Source organism: Wyeomyia smithii, chromosome 1, assembly GCF_029784165.1.
Source record: "Wyeomyia smithii strain HCP4-BCI-WySm-NY-G18 chromosome 1, ASM2978416v1, whole genome shotgun sequence".
In the NCBI taxonomy this organism is placed as follows: domain Eukaryota; kingdom Metazoa; phylum Arthropoda; class Insecta; order Diptera; family Culicidae; genus Wyeomyia; species Wyeomyia smithii.
Genome location: NC_073694.1, coordinates 54,298,728 through 54,318,422, shown reverse-complemented (window position 1 = coordinate 54,318,422; position 19,695 = coordinate 54,298,728). Strand labels below are relative to the sequence as shown.

General features: G+C 39.5%; 1 protein-coding gene across 2 annotated transcripts; it reads right to left on the bottom strand.

The window, feature by feature from the left end:
• Positions 1–543: 543 nt before the first annotated feature.
• On the bottom strand, positions 544–18,241 carry LOC129733852 (serine/threonine-protein kinase D3). Of its 2 annotated transcripts, XM_055695398.1 has the most exons (9): positions 17,329–18,241; positions 6,188–6,471; positions 5,975–6,119; positions 5,571–5,908; positions 3,359–4,244; positions 2,800–3,293; positions 2,557–2,740; positions 2,315–2,497; positions 544–2,249 (listed from the first exon to the last, which is right to left on the bottom strand). In XM_055695398.1, exons 2-9 carry the CDS (start codon positions 6,311–6,313, stop codon positions 2,044–2,046), a joined length of 2,562 nt encoding a protein of 853 aa, XP_055551373.1. In that variant the 5' UTR covers positions 6,314–6,471; positions 17,329–18,241; the 3' UTR covers positions 544–2,043. The 2 variants fall into 2 exon arrangements, with proteins under 2 accessions (XP_055551373.1, XP_055551372.1); XM_055695397.1 differs by having other exon boundaries at positions 5,571–6,119.
• Positions 18,242–19,695: the final 1,454 nt, after the last annotated feature.

Sequence of the window (19,695 nt, the reverse complement as noted above, 5' to 3'; positions counted from 1 at the left end):
GTTCTAAACATAAGTGCATCTTGAGGTTATTATACCTGTTCTAAATGGGCGTTAATGAGCACAAATTTTACCATAATTTGCGGTACAGTCGTTGAAAACTTGGCAAATCGGTCTACATAATAGTTGATACTTTTGGCATAACTTGTTTGGCCCAAAACATTGTCAGTTCATTGTTTCATTTAGCGATCGATATTTTCCCTATACACTGAAACTGGATACGTATATTTTCGAAACAAAATAAGCGCAACTACTATACCACTATTGCTACTATGCATTACTTCAAGTACGACTAGGTGGAAAGCTTGCTAAACTAAATAAGCCGCTACATTCGCTAGCTAGTAAATATTCAGTAACTATGGTAAGGACCAAACCGAAACTATTCACGTATAAATTTAAACTGCGTAAGTTGGACTAAAATTTGACACACCTTTGCGATTTTAGGCACTTTAAGTTTGATGAAATACTAACGATTCGGGGAAAGGGAAGAACTAAATACCAGCATGAGGCATGCTTTCTTTCGCACTATGTTAAAAACTAATTCGATTAACAAAAGAAAACACATAGATTTTATTTCCTGGGAAGACCATAAAAAAGTTTTTAAGTTTTTAGGATTCTAGGGAATGTTTTGTTTTGTAACAATAATACAGATTCATTGCATTTTTCTTATAAATAAAGTATAAAAAATAATGTGAGTACGTAATAAAAAATAACGAAAAATCCATCATTTGATTATATCATAGTAAAGACGGAGTACTAAGTATAAGGAAGTTTTTTAAAGTTCATTGAACAGAAGAGAATTGGTGGAACCTTGACAGGCACCTCTTTCTATCTGGAGCTTTCAGATTCTGTAAAATTGAGTATACCTATAAGCAGTGTTAGAGTATTATCATAGGAAATACATTCCACCACAAAGTTGGTCGATCAAATTTCCTTCAACAACTTTAACAGACTTAGTTGTGAAAAGATTACATTTTCGTTTTGAAATTCAAATAATTTATTTTCGCGTCGAACGTAGTTTGTCCAAAAATAAAAAAAGCACCTAGTGTTGAGTTTATTTTGCAGTTTAGAGTAAATTTGATCGTCATGTGTTTCCGATAGGTTTAAATAACTCCACATAAAAGAGCGAAATTAAAAAGAACAACCTCAAACGACATACAATCTGAGCAGTTTTGACCGCTACGGTATTTTAAGTATGGATCAGGAGGATGGCCATATATAAATTAAAATATTATCTTAGTACGGTGTTGTTAATCTCCGATATAATAATAGAGTTGTGTAGTTTTTTATTTATATTAGAACTGATGTAACGTCAGATTCGTTTCCTGCAGATCTACGTTTCAATTATGAAAGTATAAAAATAGATAACTGTAGTATATATTTCGATGACCAATTTAGAAGAGAATATAGACCCGATATCTATGCACCCAGTGAACTTTTAGCAAATTTACATACACTTTCAGTTTAATTACTACAAACTTCTCAATTCCTTTAATTTGTTGTTTTTGTTTGTTCTTGTATGTTATTGGTATTCTCGTATATTGAATATTCGAATTACTGAAATTAAATGATTCGGACGCTTAACTACCAATTATTAGAAAATTGATGTCTTTCCACCAGTTGGACTAATGTAGGGAGAAAATAAAGTCATCTACTTTTAACAGTAGACCAAGTTCAGTTAGATAACGTTGAAATTGTGACGAAATATTACGGCACGCTGCCTTTTTCTCTATGCAGGCAACGGGTTCGAAGGACGTCGTGGCGTCCTTTGAAGGAATCTCACTCTTTGTTAAGTATGTTTAGGTGTAAAATGTACTCACTGGTGACGGTGTTTCTTTTCTAGGCCTTAATTAATCGGCAAAGACGTCCCCGTACCCACTTGAACGCTTTACCGCGGAAGTCATTAAGCTTGGGCGATGCCTGATTGCTAACGGTGCTGTTGTTGCTGCTGCTGCTGTCCCCACCGACGCAATTGCCAGTAATTGCGAGTGAGCTATGATTTGTCGCTGTTGCTGCGGACGCATTGGTGTGCAAGGTCTCCGCTGGTCAAGGGATGCCACCAACGCAAGCTGATGTGCCCCAGCGAGCGTCATCTGATTCGTGCGTTAGATAGCGTAGCCCTACCTGCACCTCTAGCGCACGCAAATCGTTCCACGTTTGCAGATCTTGCAGCCAACAGTGCAGCAGACTTTTGTCCACCGTAAAGCGCTTTCGCTGCTTCACCTGCAGCAAATTGTTGATCAAATCAATAGCTGAAAAGTTTTAATTGTTTTTTTTTTTGGTAAGTTATGGAGAAGAAAAAATATATCGCACATACCATCGGAGGAGATCTCCTTCCAAGGATTTGGTGGATACATAAAGGCAGCATTCTGAATTTGATCATTGATGTCTTCGTCTTCGTTGAATGGAAAAGTACCACTTAGGCTGACATAAATAATCACCCCAACGCTCCACATGTCCAGCGATCGATTGTAACCTTTATTCCGCAACACCTCCGGTGCTAGAAGCGAAAATTCGTTATTTGATATAAATTTACTACATCAGACAGGAAACATTTACCCAGATATGCGGGCGTACCGACGACAGAGCGCCTGAAGGATTTCTCGCCGATTATACGAGCAAAGCCAAAATCACATAATTTCACCTGTGGAAACTCGTTGTCCGACGACAAGAGAACATTCTCTGGCTTAAGATCACAATGAACGATGTTTCTACTGTGCAAATACTTCAATGCTACAAGGATCTATAAACCACCAGAAAAAGTACGGTATTACAAGTTAACAAACACTGAGTAAACCTTACCTGTGTGATCAGAAACTTCGTGACCCTTTCGTTTAGCCGACCATTCTGGTGCGACAGAATCATCTCCAGCATGTCACCCTTCAACTTTTCCATCACAACGAATATTCGCTCAGGCGTTTCAAACATCCGCTCCAGATTCACAACTCCCGCATGGGATAGGTTCTGCAGGATGGCAACTTCGTTTTTCAACTGTGCTTCTTGCTTGGTTGGGAACCGAAGTTTATCGATAACTTTGATGGCCACTGTCCGGTGCGTTTTCCGATGTATCCCACCGTACACGATTCCGAACTGGCCAGAGCCTAGTACCTCGTCCGGGAAGATCTGATACAGCTGGCTCATGTCGGTTACCTTTTCTTCCGGTTCACTTCCACCAGTTGACTCCGATCGCGTACTGGTGACCGGCATCAGTGCTTGTCTGATAGCCGTTTCCCAGCTTTTTGCTAAATAAGCGCCTATTCCACTATCGGGAGGGGGAAGCGCAAGCATCGGATCGCCTGTTTATCGAAACATAAGTAAACTATCATTATTCAATTCGTCAGTAAAAACTTTTCACACTCACCTTCTTTCAAATTGTACAACGGATCTTGGCCTACAAAATAGTCAACATTGGCCGTTCGAATCTCGAAGCAATGAAGCACTTCTCCCTGCATATTTCTGGCCGAATCCACCGTGAGTATTTCGTTCAGTGGTATCTCGCGATAGTACTTGCTGCCCTGGTCCGACACGAACAAAGTTATTGCCTTCGAATCTAGACGCCAGTAGTGCCGCTTAACGGATTTGTCCTTGTTTGTGAAGTGTACCAACCAACCCTCCTTGACGGCACGACCATCGCGCCTTTTGGTGTGCTTCACGGATTGCACGATTCGCATCAAAGGAATGTTGGCACTAGGGGAGGACGAGGAATCGCTCGATTGCCGTGATTGTTCGCATATAACTTCCAGCCGATTTCCACCACATTCACCGTCATCGTGCATGGGAGAAATCAAACCGTTGATCTTCACGGGAGGGGCAGTGTTCATCAGATTCACATTACGATTTTGACTAATGCTGTTGTTATTATTCATTCCACTTCCAGCGCAAAGATTGTCGTCGAAATCACTTTCGTCACCGGCATCCTCTTTGTACAGCATCGTATCCCGTTCACCGCCTGAGCCTCGGTCTTCATGCGGGTCCACCGGTTGTGTGTTCTCCCCGGTGCAATCTTTCGGCACCAGTTCTACACATTTTTTGTGCGCATTGTAATGGCAGTCACGGCACTGGACACCCTGCTTGAACAATCCACGTAGCAATTTTTTACAATACTGGCAAACCGTCGGACGGGTGTAGGTATGTATGGAAAAACTATGAGGTATTTTAATGCTGCCAACGGTTCCACCGCGGCTTCCAAGTGACGGCGATCTGTTCTGCCGGATGTTAGCGGTGCCAGCACCACCAGATGCGTTGAGCTGAAAAGGAACCGAAAACAACGATTATTTTTTGTCGACTTCGGACTTTTGTGCAATCGGTATTTTTACGAGTTCAACTGTGTGACAGTTGAACCTTTTTCTGATTCTCATAGAGATCCAACACAGGCTATACCAACTATAATATACCTCGCTGGAGCAAAAATTCATTCCGTGATGACTGACAACTTTTGAAAAATTATTAGGTTCCGTAGAGGTTTGCTTCATTTGTAGCGTTAATTCACAATAATCTCAGTAGGAATACTGAAAAACCCGCAAATCAGGAAATCATATTAACTAGAACAATTATAAAAAAAATTGAGTGTAAACTGAAACCACAAACGAAAGAAAAAATCTTAAAGTTTTGGATATTTCGAATACTTAACAAACAGACATTGATAACAAATATCAGAGAACGGAGAATAAGCACAGCATAAAAATAAATATAAAAGATGCAATTCATCTGGCGCTCCAAATTCTAACTGAGCGTCAAATATCTTGAAACATGAATGCCATATAAATTTAAAAAGGGTCATTAAAAACAGAAATCCAAGATGTTACAGTCAAAATTTTGAAATAAAAATACCAGAACTTGAAAAAAAAAACATCATCAAAATGCATATAGTCAGAAATTTAAATAAATGTCTATGAGAAAAAAGATGGATGCCAAAAAAACCAACTTAAAGTGCTCAAAATAAGAATATCAGAGCGCTAACAGCCGGAAAAAATTGGAATTTTTCACAGCGCCAACAAAATATATACATAAAAAACTACTACTGAAGAGATGAAGTAAAAGTTTGAAGCATTCGTTGGGGGGTCACTATCAGAAATTTGAATCAGTTGAAATTTAATTAGACAGCAAGGGAAAATGCTGAGTTACAGAAAATTACATAGCTGTGCTGACCAGAATAGGTAAAGAAAAAAATAAGCTTCATGCGGTGCGATTTTCTAGAAGGTAGAACTGATAAAGGAATTTCTGCAACCAAAATAAAGAACAAAAAGTATTGGAAACTTATTTATTCAAATTAATAGATATAACATTGGAAAATAACATAAAAATACTGAAGTTTATAGTATACATTAATAACAAAAAATACTACATTTCTTCCACTGTGGAATGTTTTGATGTCTTTTATCAGTCCTAGCCTTCAATATATATGAAAAAAGATTCGCACCATCACCAGAGTTATGCCGCTTAAGCGATTGCATGGTAAGTACTAACTACTAAAGTACTGTTCACTGGACGGAATGTTATGTTTTATAAAATTCACCGACAAATCGATTCGGTCAATTCTTAATCTCGTTCATAAGTTGCTGCATCTTTCTTACCAGCAGTGAGCCGGATCCGCTGGTCGTCTGGTCGTCAGATATGAGCGAACTGCTCGAGCCGGCCGATGGGCTTCGCGGTGGTTGCAGCGAGGTGCGCCGGTTGCTGCCGGCATTCAGCAGTGCACCGGTATGCTCCACCCGGCTGCAGTTGTTTGGCACTTTGATGACACACCGCTTGTGATAGTTTTGGCCACACCCTTCGCACTTGAGCCCCTGGCGAACTAATCCGAACAGCATCTCACCGCAAAAGTCGCAGAAAGTTGGCGCCTTGTATGAGTGCACCGCTAGAGCGTGTGGTCTCACTAGCGGAATATCGTCCGATCCGGGAGCACTGATGGCTGATTTGGAAAGAAAGAAAATAACGTTATTGACGCATCTGGTTATGTTAGTAATAATACACTTACGATTGGCAGTAAGTACGACTTCCACTAAAGTCTCGTCGACAATTTCTGATGCGGAATTAATCATCTGGAGTACGTTGGATGAGCTGTAGTCATGGCGGAAAAGAAGTAGACGATCGGACAGACGATTCAAGCCATTTTCCGGAATCTGTAAAAGAGTAAGGCGAGGGTTATAGTAGAGTGCGAGTAGGTTTTTGACGTTCACAATTGACCTACCTTAGTATTGATAAAATCACAGGCTAGATCCTTGAGCTTTTTCAGCGTCAGTGCCTGACTGGACACGGTTACGATGTCCCGCAGGTTACCGAATTGGAAGATAAAAGTGATTTCTGGCCCAGCCATAGTTTGTGCTTTTGACGTTATATTAGGTTATCTAATACAAATAAGCTTGAATGCGGGGTATGCAGAATTGGTCCTTGCTTTCTATTGCTCTATCGCTTATAAGAGAGAGATACAGAGAGATTCGCGGGGAGAGATTGCCGTTCTGTTACTGTTGTTTGCTGAAATAAGAAAAAAAGAAAGGAAAAAAATCAGTTTACACTTATGAATCTCGCATATGTTCACCTCGTGATTCATCTAAACAATGCTGTAGGAATATTTATTTTATGTATGAATGAAATTGATAATTAGTGACGCGCCTTTGAAGGTTACTGCAATTGAGTAATTGACCCCGATTATTGCTAGTGTTATCAGCCAACACACCTTTTTGAGGTTAATCTAATGCGATCCGAACAAAAATATGGTCAAAGCGCTTGTCTTGTTGTTTTGTTTTACACAAACAGAATGCAACTTAGTGAATTGTTATGACATTATACAAAAGCATCTTCATGATTCTTATCGGTTTTGAAAAAGTGACAGTGAATAAAATACGGTTCGCATCTCTGCGATTAAGAGTAGTCAATCTTCGAACTTTTTAAAAATGAGATTAAATTTAAGGTGGATTTCAAAGGTATGAGACTCGGAACTAGTTAATGCAGCATCCCAACAAACATGAGGATATGTTTTGGTTCCAACAACAACACACATCAGCTTTAAAGCAGAAAAAGACTTTCTTTATAGTATTGTTCAATTTCCCGTTCTGAATGTTGGATATTATTGTTATTGACAACTAACAATATTACTTGTTATTAACAATAACAATAACAATAACAACAATAACAATAACAATAACAATAACAATAACAGTAACATGGCTCCACAGTATGGGAGCAACTTCTGATTCCACGTCAATTCTCGTTCTTCGATCAGACCAGCATCGTTTGCCTTAGGGGCCAGTCACATTCCACGTGGACAGCCAGGGGGGGGGGGGGGGGGGTGGGGGTCAAAATCATTAAAAATCTGTCCACGTGGAATGTGGATAGCCCCTTACTCGATGCGTTTTCTACTGCCAGGCTTCGGGAAGTGAACGATGTTCTAAATGCCAACAATCGTTCTGAGGAAATTCAGTAAACATAGAACCAATGCTATGCAATGCTATGAAAGTGCTATGAATACTTACGCGCTAACGCCGCCTACAAACGCCTCAATACTACTTTGTATGAAAACTACCAGGGTAATCTGCAGAATCGTCTTGAAGCGAACCCCAAAAAGTGCTGGTGCTATGTGAACGAACAACGCAAAGAATTTGCTTTGCTTTCTAACATGACTAGAACCATTGAAGTAGACACTATCGAGAGTTAATCCTCAAACGATGTTTAAGAGCCAGTTCGCGGAGACCGCAACTAGGTCTTGTTTCGAGGTTCTCAGATTGAACTGAAACTTCCAGGGTTTGTTTATCTATATAATAGAATAATGTTTGCATAATATCAGATTTTTTAAAAAGGGGTAAGTGGGGTAAAAAAGCACGTCAAAAATTGATGTCCAAAAATTGCTAAAAACGTAAAATTGTTATAACTTTGTGTAAACTGAATCGATTGTCATGTTTATTCTACTCTGTAAAGGGAACAAAATGAGAATTATTGGAAGTTGCTATCGAGAATACATGATGAGATATTCGCATTTTTCTAAAAAAATAAGGTGATTTTCACAGCAGTTTTTCTCTTGCCAACAGATCTAGGATTAAAATCCAAATAATACGTTTTGAAGTGCAACTCAAGAGCTTTTATTAGATATATTCAAAAAATGCGCCGTTATTAAGATGCCTGAGAAAATTCATTTATTCTATAACATGTTATTGACCATCATATCGAACCCATTGTGCGAGAAGCGAAACTCCGGTTTTGTGTCATTGTTCTTCCATTGAGCTATAATTTTCAGGTTATGTTTGTTTATGCACTAATGCAATAGTTTGCAAAATTTGAAAGGAGAAGGGGTTTGTGGGGTAAACGGGCTATTTAAAATCTTATATTTAGAAACTGCTCAAATCGTAAAATAATTACTCTCGGCTTACATTCGAAGTTGATGGAATGAAAGGTTATTTTTGGAGCCAACAAGAGAATGAACGAATGTCAACAAAGCCACGTAATACTTTTTGTTGAACCTTTTTTAATGTGCCTTTTAAAGAATTAAATCACCATTAGAAAAAAATTTCACCGGAAGATTTTCATGACAATCGATTCAGTTTACACAAAGATTTTCATGACAATCGATTCAGTTTACACAAAGTTATAACAATTTCACGTTTTTAGCAACTTTTGGACATCAATTTTTGACGTGCTTTTTTACCCCACTTACCCATTTTCAAAAAATCTGACATTATGCAAAACATTGTTCTATTATATAGATTAATAAACCACGAAAGTTTCAGTCCGATCGGAGAACCTCGATACAACCTCCCTTGTAAAGGTGGTTGCGGTTCTCGCGAACTAGCTCTTAAATTTTCTTGTAGAGCCTTTGGACAAGGTTTTCAACCTATCCTTAACGACAGGCGATTCCCCCGAATGCTGGAAGAATTCATTTATCTTCCTTATACACAAAAAGGGATGTAAGTGAAGAATTGCATCGCTAAGTTCTGTCTCAAAACTCTTTAAAATAGTTATTCTTCGAAAATTAAGCCATGATTATTCACACATCATTTCTCTGAACCAGCATAGGTTTATGCCAAAGCATTTGACGACGACAAATCTGATTACTTTTACATCGTTTATTACTCGACAGCTTGAACGCGGTTATCAAGTGGACAGTATTTAGAGGAACCGACCCCTCCGCTGCATTCGACAAAGTGAACCACAAGATTGTTATGGCAAAATACGACCAAATAGGAATCAATGACAAACTGCTAATTTGGCTTCGCTTCTACTTGACCGGCAGAACTATGTTTAACAGATCGGTGATCCGACGTTCCTCAAGGCAGCCACCTCGGACCATTCCTTTTCTTGTTGTTTATGAACGATGTAAATTCGGTTTTCGGTATGAAATCATCTTACGCTGGTGATTTAAAACATTACAACACAATGAAAGGACTTTAGACGCCCAGATGCTGCAACATGATTTGGAAGCCTTCGATGATTGTTATCGAATTAACAGGTAACTCAATGGGTTCAAATGCTCAGCTATGTCCTCCGGTCAGAAACATGCCATGTGTCTTCACTATTACAGCTTACAAGCAGCTGTTTTGGGTTACGAAACGGTAGTTAAGGATCTGAGAGTTATGCTCGATTCGAAATTAAGCTCCAAGGATCATGCTGCTTATATACCGTCGTATTCGAGGAAACTTATCCAAAAAAGTTTTATCTTGTGATCGCCATGAGACGGCTGACAAACAATGGGTTTGTATGGCACAATCTCAACCCGGCTTACGGTAGTTTCAAAGGCTTCATCGCAACTGACATTTTTGTTTCGCTTCGCTAAAAACTTTAAACACGTGCGATGCCTAAAAATGCTCTATTGCTCCCTGGTCCGTCCTATATTCGGAACACTCCGTTATAGTATAATATTCTTTCTACTAAGACTCAATTGTGAGACAATTTTCTTGGCGTGACTCATGTAACCTACCGAGCTATGGAAGTCGTTGTAAACTCATCAACTTAGAGCTAGGCCTTCTTGATATATACACTAGACGACGCAATTCCCGTTCCCATTTCCAACTAGCTACGCTCTACATTAACCAGTTCTCAGCATGTGTCGTGTTTTGAATAGCTGCTACGATTTGTTTGTTTCCAACGCGTCCCGTGATAAAAACAGACGTTGCTTGAGAAAGTTTCTGTGTTACTTTAGTTGTAAATTTAGTAATTATCATCAGGATAAGAATTTTATCTGTTGACAAATAAATATACAATAATCGGAAGCGGAAAGAACGAAACCGGCTGTTTCAGTGCAACGAGAATGAGTTGCATAAACACATTTGCAGTCAAAGATTTTGGGAGAATCCAGCTCAACTCAACACAACTTACCTTACCAAAGAATCCCGAGCCGTGATGTGGCCTTTGCTGTACGTAAGAGTCGTCTCCATTCCACTCGGTTCATGGCTGCAGTTCGCCAGGTCTGCAGTCTGCATAGGGTCCGTACCTTGCCCGCTGTGCACCTCTTCGTCTCACCCCTGACGGATTAGGGCATCATCTTTACCGGGCTTTTGTCCGACATCTTTACGACATGGTCAGCCCACCGCAACCTGCCAACATTAGCGATGTGGACAACAGTTAGCTCCCCAAAGCAGCTCCTGCAGTTCGTGGTTCATTCGCCTTCTCACGCTCCGTTCTACATCTACATTCCACCGAAGATGGTAGACATTACCTTTTGCTCGAAGACCGCAAGGCTGCGTTGGTCTCACAAGCATAGTCCATGGCTCATGGCCGTAGAGGACTACTGGTCTGATCAGTGTCCTGAAGATGATCAACTTGATGCGGCGGCAAATTGCTCTGCTTGTATCGTTGTCGGCAGTTACCAGTGAGCCCAAGTACACAAACTCATCGATCACCTCGATTTCATCACCATTAACTTGAACTCGGGGTGGCAGGTTAGCACTGTCTTCACGTGAACCCATTCCTTTCATGTACTTTGTCTTCGATGCATTGATGACCAGGTCAATCCGTTGGGCTTCGGTCTTTAGTCCGATGTACGTATTCGCCATCTTCACAAAGGTCCAAGCAGTTGCGCCTACCTTTGGACTCGTGATAATCTCCGCTCTTCTAATATTTTCCAGGGCAATATAAAACAGTAGGCACCATCACCTTGCCTTGATCCTATTCGAGTTTCGAAGGAGCTCGAGAATGCCCCCGCGTTAGTTTGTCCGGAAATCTGTAGTCGTGTTAAATCTGCCATAGCTGGTCTTGAATAACTTAGATTCAGCCAGTTTTTCTCCAAGTTATTTCAGGAGCTAGCTGAGATGTTGGTCCACTCCAGCAACATTATTGTTTTTCAGCCGGCCAATCTGCTCCTCCACCTCCAGGAGATCCTGTTGTCTTCTGCTCGTGCACCAAGATCAGTTGCCATACAGTTCTCGTGCTCTACAGCAACGCCGTTTAGATGCCTACCGCTTAACACAGCAATGTGGTTGATAGAAGAGGAAGATTGTAGTGAACTAGAGACATGACCGCCATAGTGGCCACTGCTCAGGATATTCTCGAGGCAACTACGTATACCCGAGTTTGGGCTGCACCAGGACCTGATTTTGTGTACAATTTTTGGTGTAAAAAACTGACCTCAACCTATGGGCGAATGACTAAATGTTCAACAGGATGCTAGACAACCCCCAGGAGCTACCGTAGTTCATTATAAAAAGGGTGACCTACTTTCTACCCAAGGACCGCAACACGGCCAATCCGGCCAAGAACAAGCTAATAACATGCCTTTCTAATATGTACAATGTTCTTATGTCGATAATCACACGAAAAGTGCATGCTCATTGCGTTGAGGATCCTTGGCATAAGAAGGGGAATATTTCAAGGTAATACCGTTAGTCCGCTAAGGTTATGCCTTGTTATGAACTCCTTAAGCAGAGTATTCAACAAATGTAGCTAATTCCGTTTGGAGAGTGGAAACAGATGGACAAAAGTAGCACACACCTTCTATATAGATGATCTGAAGCTGTTTGCGGAATCGGTACAGAAGCGGCAGTCTACTGCAGCTTGTGACGGTGTTCAGTAATGACATCCGGATGGAGTCTGGCATCGATAAATGTCGAATAGGACACTGGTAGTTTCCGCGTCAGAAAGCAGGAGTTGATCGGGAATATGATCGAAGGTTAATACATAAAGTACCTAGGATTCCTGCAATTGCGAGGGATTCGCCATACCACGATCAAGAAGAAGCTGCAGGACAACCAAACCCTAAAATCATTCATGTCGGACGACAAAGAGATGAAGGCGATCAAAACGTTTGCTGTGCCATTGATGACCTATAGCTTCGGGGTGGCAAAGTGGACCATGAGTGAATAAGAGGCGCTAGAACGAGCAGTGCGAGTGGCGTTTACTAAGCATCGCTTCGGTCCAGCGTTGCTATTAAGTTTTGAATAAAATCTGGCAAAAATAAAAAGTCTGGCAAAAATCTGGCACTCAGTATCGGAGCAAATTCCCGACAAAATTGAAAGTGAAGACCTTTTTTTTTGCTCGCCGGGTGTAGGTAGGTAAAGGCTACCACGGTCCATTTCGCAATGATGACCTTTTTGCGAGACGACACGGATTAAATCTGGCAAAAATCTGTCTCATTTTCAAACATCTGGCATATTCTGAGGTTTATCTGTTTAGCTGGCGCGCAAACAGAAATCTGGCAAAATCCAGAACAGATTTTTAAAGATTTTGATGATGAAGTGGGTATCCGTCATCGACATCGCTGTACCGTTAAATCGCAATATACAGTTAAACGTTTTCGTCCAAGATACAAGTACCGCAATCTGGTGGAGGAGTTGAAGCAGATGTGACACCTGAAGGATGTAGTTATCTCAGCGACCTGAATCGTTCTCCTTACCCTAAGTCGTTTGCTTGATGAACTTGAGTTGGGAAGAGCGCTACCCAGCATTCAAAGAGCAGTTATTCTTGGGGCGTGTTACATTGTGCGGCGTTGTATTTTCAATATACTGTAGGCACAGACTAATAGACGTAACCCTGGAACCTAGATCCATCGCCACAAAAAAACGATCATTTCAAATTTCCAATCGAATAACAGTCATCGCGCGAAAACGCCATCTGGGGCGCCGTCATGCAATTTCATACATATTTTGTGGTTCCCCATTTGACACATGCAGTAACGCTAGCGCTGATGTCGAAATACATGACGCAGCGCGAACACGGCAGCAGATAGTGCTAGTGTTACTAACGTAAAATACTAGAATCATCCGGACGATGATTTTATTGAACATTTGTTCGAAGTGTTATGTCTGTTAGTCTGTGCTGTAGGTAATGTGCTCCAACTTAAACCTCTAGCTATACTTTGAAGTTTAAATTGTTTTGATTTTGAATATTGTGGAATATCGACATAAAAGCTTCTATTTTTCAAATATTAAACATGCCTTTTGCATACTGTCCTACAATCTTTGAAAATTCAAAGTGGTGGTGGCCCGAAGTCGGCCATTTGTGGCTTCAACACCGTTTTACCTTTAGAATTGTTAGTATCCAGTTATTCCAGCTTTTGCTAGGATTGTTAAAATAAGTGCAGAGACAAACTTTTGAACGGGTGAGTACAGCCTAGGTTTAAACTTTTCCGCACAAGGAGTCTGATTTCGACAGAATATTCATCAGAACGAGAAAAAGGCAGTTTTTAGGATTTTTGAATTTTTTTTTGCATTTTTGCGCATTTCTCACATGGCGCAAAAGGCACAATTTGATGTTATATATACTGATTTAAAAGCAGCATTTGATCGTATTGACCACGAGATTCTTTTACGAAAACATGAACGGCTTGACACTTTTCGGAAATTAACGGATTGTGTTAGTTCTGATTGGTGCGATGGGGCTCTTCGTGCCCAGATTGATCCCTGTATTTTATCTCAGTTCACCGACGTTTCCGGTGTTCTTCAGGGCAGCAATTCAGGGTTGTTGTTCATTTTATCGATTTGCTACTTGGAGTCGGCTGCAAATTAGTATATGCTGATGATCTAAAATTATATTCAGTATTTCAATCTGTTGATGACTGCAAACGTTTACAAGCCCTGTTGGATACGTTTGTTGATTGGTGTCGACGAAATACGCTAGCCTTTAGTGTTTCTAAATGTGAAGTTACGCTCTTTCACCGAAGAAGCAATCCAATAGTTTTCAGTTAGTGAATCGATGGACATGCCTTCAAGAGAGTAGACCAAGCCAACTTGGATTTATCACAAAAATTGCTAGAGATTTCGAAAATCCTCACTGCCTTAAAACCCTTAATTACTCGTTGGTACGGCCTTGAATCGAGAATGTTTCTTTAATTTGGTGCTCTCATCAGCTAGTGTGGAATTTACGCATCGAACGTGCGCAAAAAAGATTTCTACGATTTGAGTTAAGAGATCTACCTTGGCAGGAACCCGTAAATCTTTCGCCGTATCGTGATTGCTGTCGTCTACTCGGTCTAGAGACACTGGAACGACGAAGGAAAATTCACCAAGATAATTAGTTATGAAATCAACTCTCCAAGAACGCTGTTTCTATTAAGCTATTAAGCATGCACGAACTCTTCGCTCTACTGGATTGCTGCAACGGAACTTCCATCGTACTACGTTTGGGTACAATGAACCTATGACCGCATGTATTTGTACCTTCTCTGTTGAAGAATTTGGAGTGACATCATTTATAATTCTGAGCGCACAACATTTAATCTGACTTTCGTCAGTTTAATTAATTTGAATAAATAAATCAGTACCCAAATTATTTATTTAATTAAAATATATTATCAAACAATTGAAAAATCCAAAATGAAAAAAAAATTTTAGCCTCATTCTAAATCACTCGTTTTACGTATGAAGAATGTATCGAAAATATATTTTTTTATATTTCAGTAAATTCAATTCTAAGACACGATGAAGATTTTAATATTTTATAATCTTTGCATTCAAAAGTACACACATTTGATTTCTCGGTTATTTTTTTCCAAGTGTTCAAGTTCAAGCTGAAAAAAATTTGCCCAAGTGCTCAAGCTGGAATAAATGAAAAATTATATCTTTTTTACCATTTCTGTGAATTTTGGAGCCCCTAGAAAAGATAACTTTTTCTGCAACTTTAATAAGTTCTTTTTAAGTGACAAACCCGGTAAGCATTTACTGTGCGGCATTCTGACGCACTTCTGCACACAATAGAGGCTGTAAATTTTATAGGCATGGTTAAAAAGCTATAATCTTTTCAGGGCAACATTTTTATGTTTTATTTTCCAAAATTGATCAAATGGTTTAAAAGTTCTGAATTTTTAAAAATAAAACATATAAAAAAGCCGTTCCACTGGCCACCCTATTTCGAAATTGGTAAACCCTTCAATTATGCTCAAAATTGCAGAGATTGATCTTCATCGAGTCGTTTGGGTAATTTTCTTAGCTTCCAAATAAAAGGATTTAAATTGTTCTAACTGGTATACATTCAAAGTTAGAGGCACTTTGAAGAAGAGTATTCTAGAAACTTAAAAGTTGAACAATTCTGAGTAGAATGCGAAGATCAATTTTTTCATCAAATGTAGCCTTCTATTTACACCTGAAATATTCCCAACAAAGAACCTAACACCTTGTAACACCCAGAGAATTAGACCAAAACCTAAATAATGAACAACTCATCAATCAATGTATCAGCGTCACTACGTCTACCCTCTCAGGACATGTCATATAATATTTTCCACAGGAAATCTACAGTTGAACTCTGATTAACTGGGATTGTGAAGAAATGATGACTAGAATAGTATATTTTTTTATAGCAGCATCCGTTAAAATGATGCGTTTAAGGTGAAACGGGATTGTGGCCTTTTCCTATACAATTTTGAGGTTAGAGTTCTTTTTACTCCTGTATTTTGATCGTAAAAAATTCGGCTTCCACTAAATAAACAGCACTCAAATTGCTACTTCAGGCATGCAACAGTTGTGAAAACAATTGATCAAAGTTTCATGTACGTAGTCTTCATAAATCAAGAAAAAATTAGATTGCAAAATTCGAGTTGATCGCGACCACGTCCCGATTCACCTTAAAACCGAATTTGAATGTGATTATCAAAAATGTTTAATAATCTATATATCGGTATTTTGCATCTTTGAGAACTGTTCGAAATTACTTTCCATTCTGAGAAGAGAGCAATGTAAATCGATCGCAATGCCAAACAACATTCCTACGAATTTAGCTCACATCACTTTCACTCCGATACCTGGTGCACACCAGTGTGCACGAGACAAAATTATGATGCCAGTGAGTCACAAAAATCGTGCACGTTGACATTATTTACTAACGGTAAACCAGTAACGATCATTATACTTGCTGATCGGCGGAACAGCCGGTTTTGTATTTTACTTTCTATCTCATTCAAGCGGCTCAAGCGGGTGCACACCAAATCAATAAACAAGTTCATCCCTCACAAGCAGCACCGTATAATTCAGAGTGGATTGAAAATCGCGATAATTTTCATTCCGTACATTCCTGCTACAACTACCGCCTGCCAGACCTGTCAAACACGAATGATCAGAAGATGATATGCACACTTCCAATAACGAAAGGTGTCGTGATTTGCTTAATGCCTACGATTGAAATCGCGATGATGGCGATGATGAGTCCATCCCTAGAAGAAGACTAGCCGGTGATTAGCCGATTACGTAAGCCACGGCAGCTATCCCGCGCATGATGATACTTGGCGAAGTGCCTCTAGACACAGCTATTGACTCCAAGCTGCGACTAATTGATGCAATGCTTTACTCATCATCTTGATAAATTGGAATTGTGTATTGCAAGCGCGGCAAGTTATGAATAGAATTGAAAAAACAATACTGCATACCTCAAGAATTTTATTGAGATACGATAAAGAACAGACATTTGTCGACAAACGATTGAGCAGTTTTGCTTGGTTGGTCGGTATAATTGTTGCCTGCCCCAAGCATGAAAGGAAAACACGAATCGGAGTACATATTTTCTTTAATACTTTTACATCGATCAAAAGTAATTTCATAGCTAACTGTTTACGAAACAGATACTCGAATTCTGGTTGGCTAAAACTTAGTCTTTGAGAAAACAGTTTTTTAAACGCGAAACTGTAGTTTCCCCTAGAAAGCGACGAGAAGTACTAAAATTGGTTACATCATTGTTGAATGAGTATTATAGTGCTAGTGCTAAATCGAGAGTAAATAAAATTACAATTACAACACCTTAAACCAATAAATCAAAATAATTTCTTATGCTTTCATATAAATTGCATGACTTACGCATTAAATTCAAGCAAATATATTTCAATAACGATAAAACCATCAGTTATTTTCTGAGCAATATCAAAAAAGCTACATGCATTTGCACCCACATATTTCCATCCCCTACCGTTCACGTTACACTCACCTGGGTTCGCAGACGATGAAGGTGGGTTTTGATGATGGATGGAGACGTGACAGCGGGAGAAAGGAGACACCTCGTTTCAGCTTTCTTTTGCTGCTCAGGATCGCAGTGGCGATACAACGCGCGTACAGATTTGGGAATGCCAACGAGGCGAAAAAAATAGAACAGCAGCACAAAATTCACAGCCAGTGCTCTCTTTGCTTGGCACACGTTTCGCTGCTGTCTGGAAGTGTTTACACTGAATTACTGCCACTTTTTTTCCTTACAACTCAAAATTTGAGATGATTTTTTCTTTATCTTGCTCGTGGTCGTTGAAATTATCACAATTCTAATATGAAAACATAACCAGGCGGGACGTGGGTTGGGCTTGTGACCTTTTCGGAGGGGTTTATTAAATACGGACTACTGGGGAAGTTCGGGTTTCTTTGTTTACGCTTTTACGGCGACATCCGTTTAAGCTAAAGCAACACTAATCAACATTTAACGCCATACTACTCTGCAAACTCTGCCACTTACTACTCATTTTGCTTCTATCCCCGAGCATTGCATTTTCATAGTGAAACATCAAATTACCACTTCCATCATAAACGAATTCTTCAATGCAAAAAATAAAAGTTCCGCAGCAGCCACTATTTCTTCTGCAGTATACAATTTGGGAGCGGTTTTTGATAACAATAATATTTTACGACAGCTGCTGCCAATATTGCTAATATTCTGCAACACTTTGATAATATGCAGGACACTTGAAAAATCGAGATTCCTGATGGTTCACAGTCGGTTCAGATCGGTTTTAACCTTTTCCTTAGTAGAAAATTGAAGTGTGAAAAATAATAAAAATGATACGCTTCACCACAAACGTTATGTCGCGCTACTGGAGGATGGGAATGGGACACTGATCTGTTTGCTAGAGGCTGGACAGTTGAAATCAAACTATAGAAAACGAATGTCGTGCTTCTGCCCAGAGCTGCCAGATTTTATTTTGAAAAATCTGTATGCACCCGTAAAAAAATCTGTATTTTTCTGTATTTTGTTCGTGTGCCTACAAGTGCTCTGGTTTGGGGTAACTGGGCTTGGCATCCAACCTTAAACTTCGGCTGGAACCGTAAAAAAGTTGGGTAAAATTCCTGAAAGAAAACTCAGGTCTATAACCGTTTTTTTTGCTAGAGAGGCAATAGAATCCGGTATTTTTGTTTCAAAGCTTCCCCGCTTAGCCAAATTTCGAATGTCCAGAAGAAATCAAACAAAAGGAATTTCCCGCTTAGTAAATGCCAGACGCCCAGCAGAACTCGAACAACCACGCTCGTCGCCTGGGTTAGAATCCCAACGCCGACATAGGTGTCGATGGTTGTGGGGTGGCGTGATTCACCCACAACTAACCCAACTGGTCTAGGTTTAGTCCTAGCCGACACCGGGAGATTTTCTGAGGCGAAAAATCTCTGGGATCAAGCATTCCATCGCATGAGGAAGTAAAGCCGTTGGCGCCGGTCCGTTGAACAACGGGTCCTGGGTGGAGTCGCCTCCACCAGTGGCGAAACCAGATCGACGGAAAATAAGCAAGAATAAAAACCCCGATTGCTGAAATTCTGTACAAATCTGTATTAAAAATCAAAATTCTGTATGAATTCTGTATTCTGTATCATTTCTGTATCGTGGTCCAAAAATCTGTATAATACAGAAAAATCTGTATAGTTGGCAGCCCTGCTTCTGCCAGACAGTTAGCGAGCTGAAAAATACTATAGCTGTCAGAAAGTTCCGTCAGCGCCAAAGGACTTCCAGTAGAGGTAACGTTTTTCGTTTGACTAAATTTTTGAATGTGGAAAAAAAGGAAATTTCTTATTCTGTCCCAATTGTATGTATAATTCAGGCACTGAATCAGAAAATAAAATTTCTTTTTGTGATCGTACGCAGCTGAAAAACTATCATAAACGGAAAGTAACAACAGAATTCACTTGATGAGAATACTGCTGTGAAATTGATTAATTAATTATTTAATTAATTTAACTTACTAATATGTAGAATTTAACTTGCTAATATGTAGAAAAAAATGCAGCAACAATATAAAAATCATAATTTGATTCTATCTAGAAAAAGTTTCAATATTTTTAATATACTTATCTCGAGCTTTCTCATACATCTTAAGTTAAACCCTCTAGTGCCCAAATTTTTTAGTTCTGTTGAAAAAACTCTGAAATTTATTTATTTATTTATGTATTTCCTATAATTTATCTGACCCGAGTCTTAATAAATATAACAATGTTTGAGTGTCAAGTTTATAAAATGATCGTTCTTTTTACTTGCTGCACGAATTTATCCAAGGGTTCGTTGAAGTCGAATAGATGTTCAACACCAGTAAGAGATCAAATACAGGCG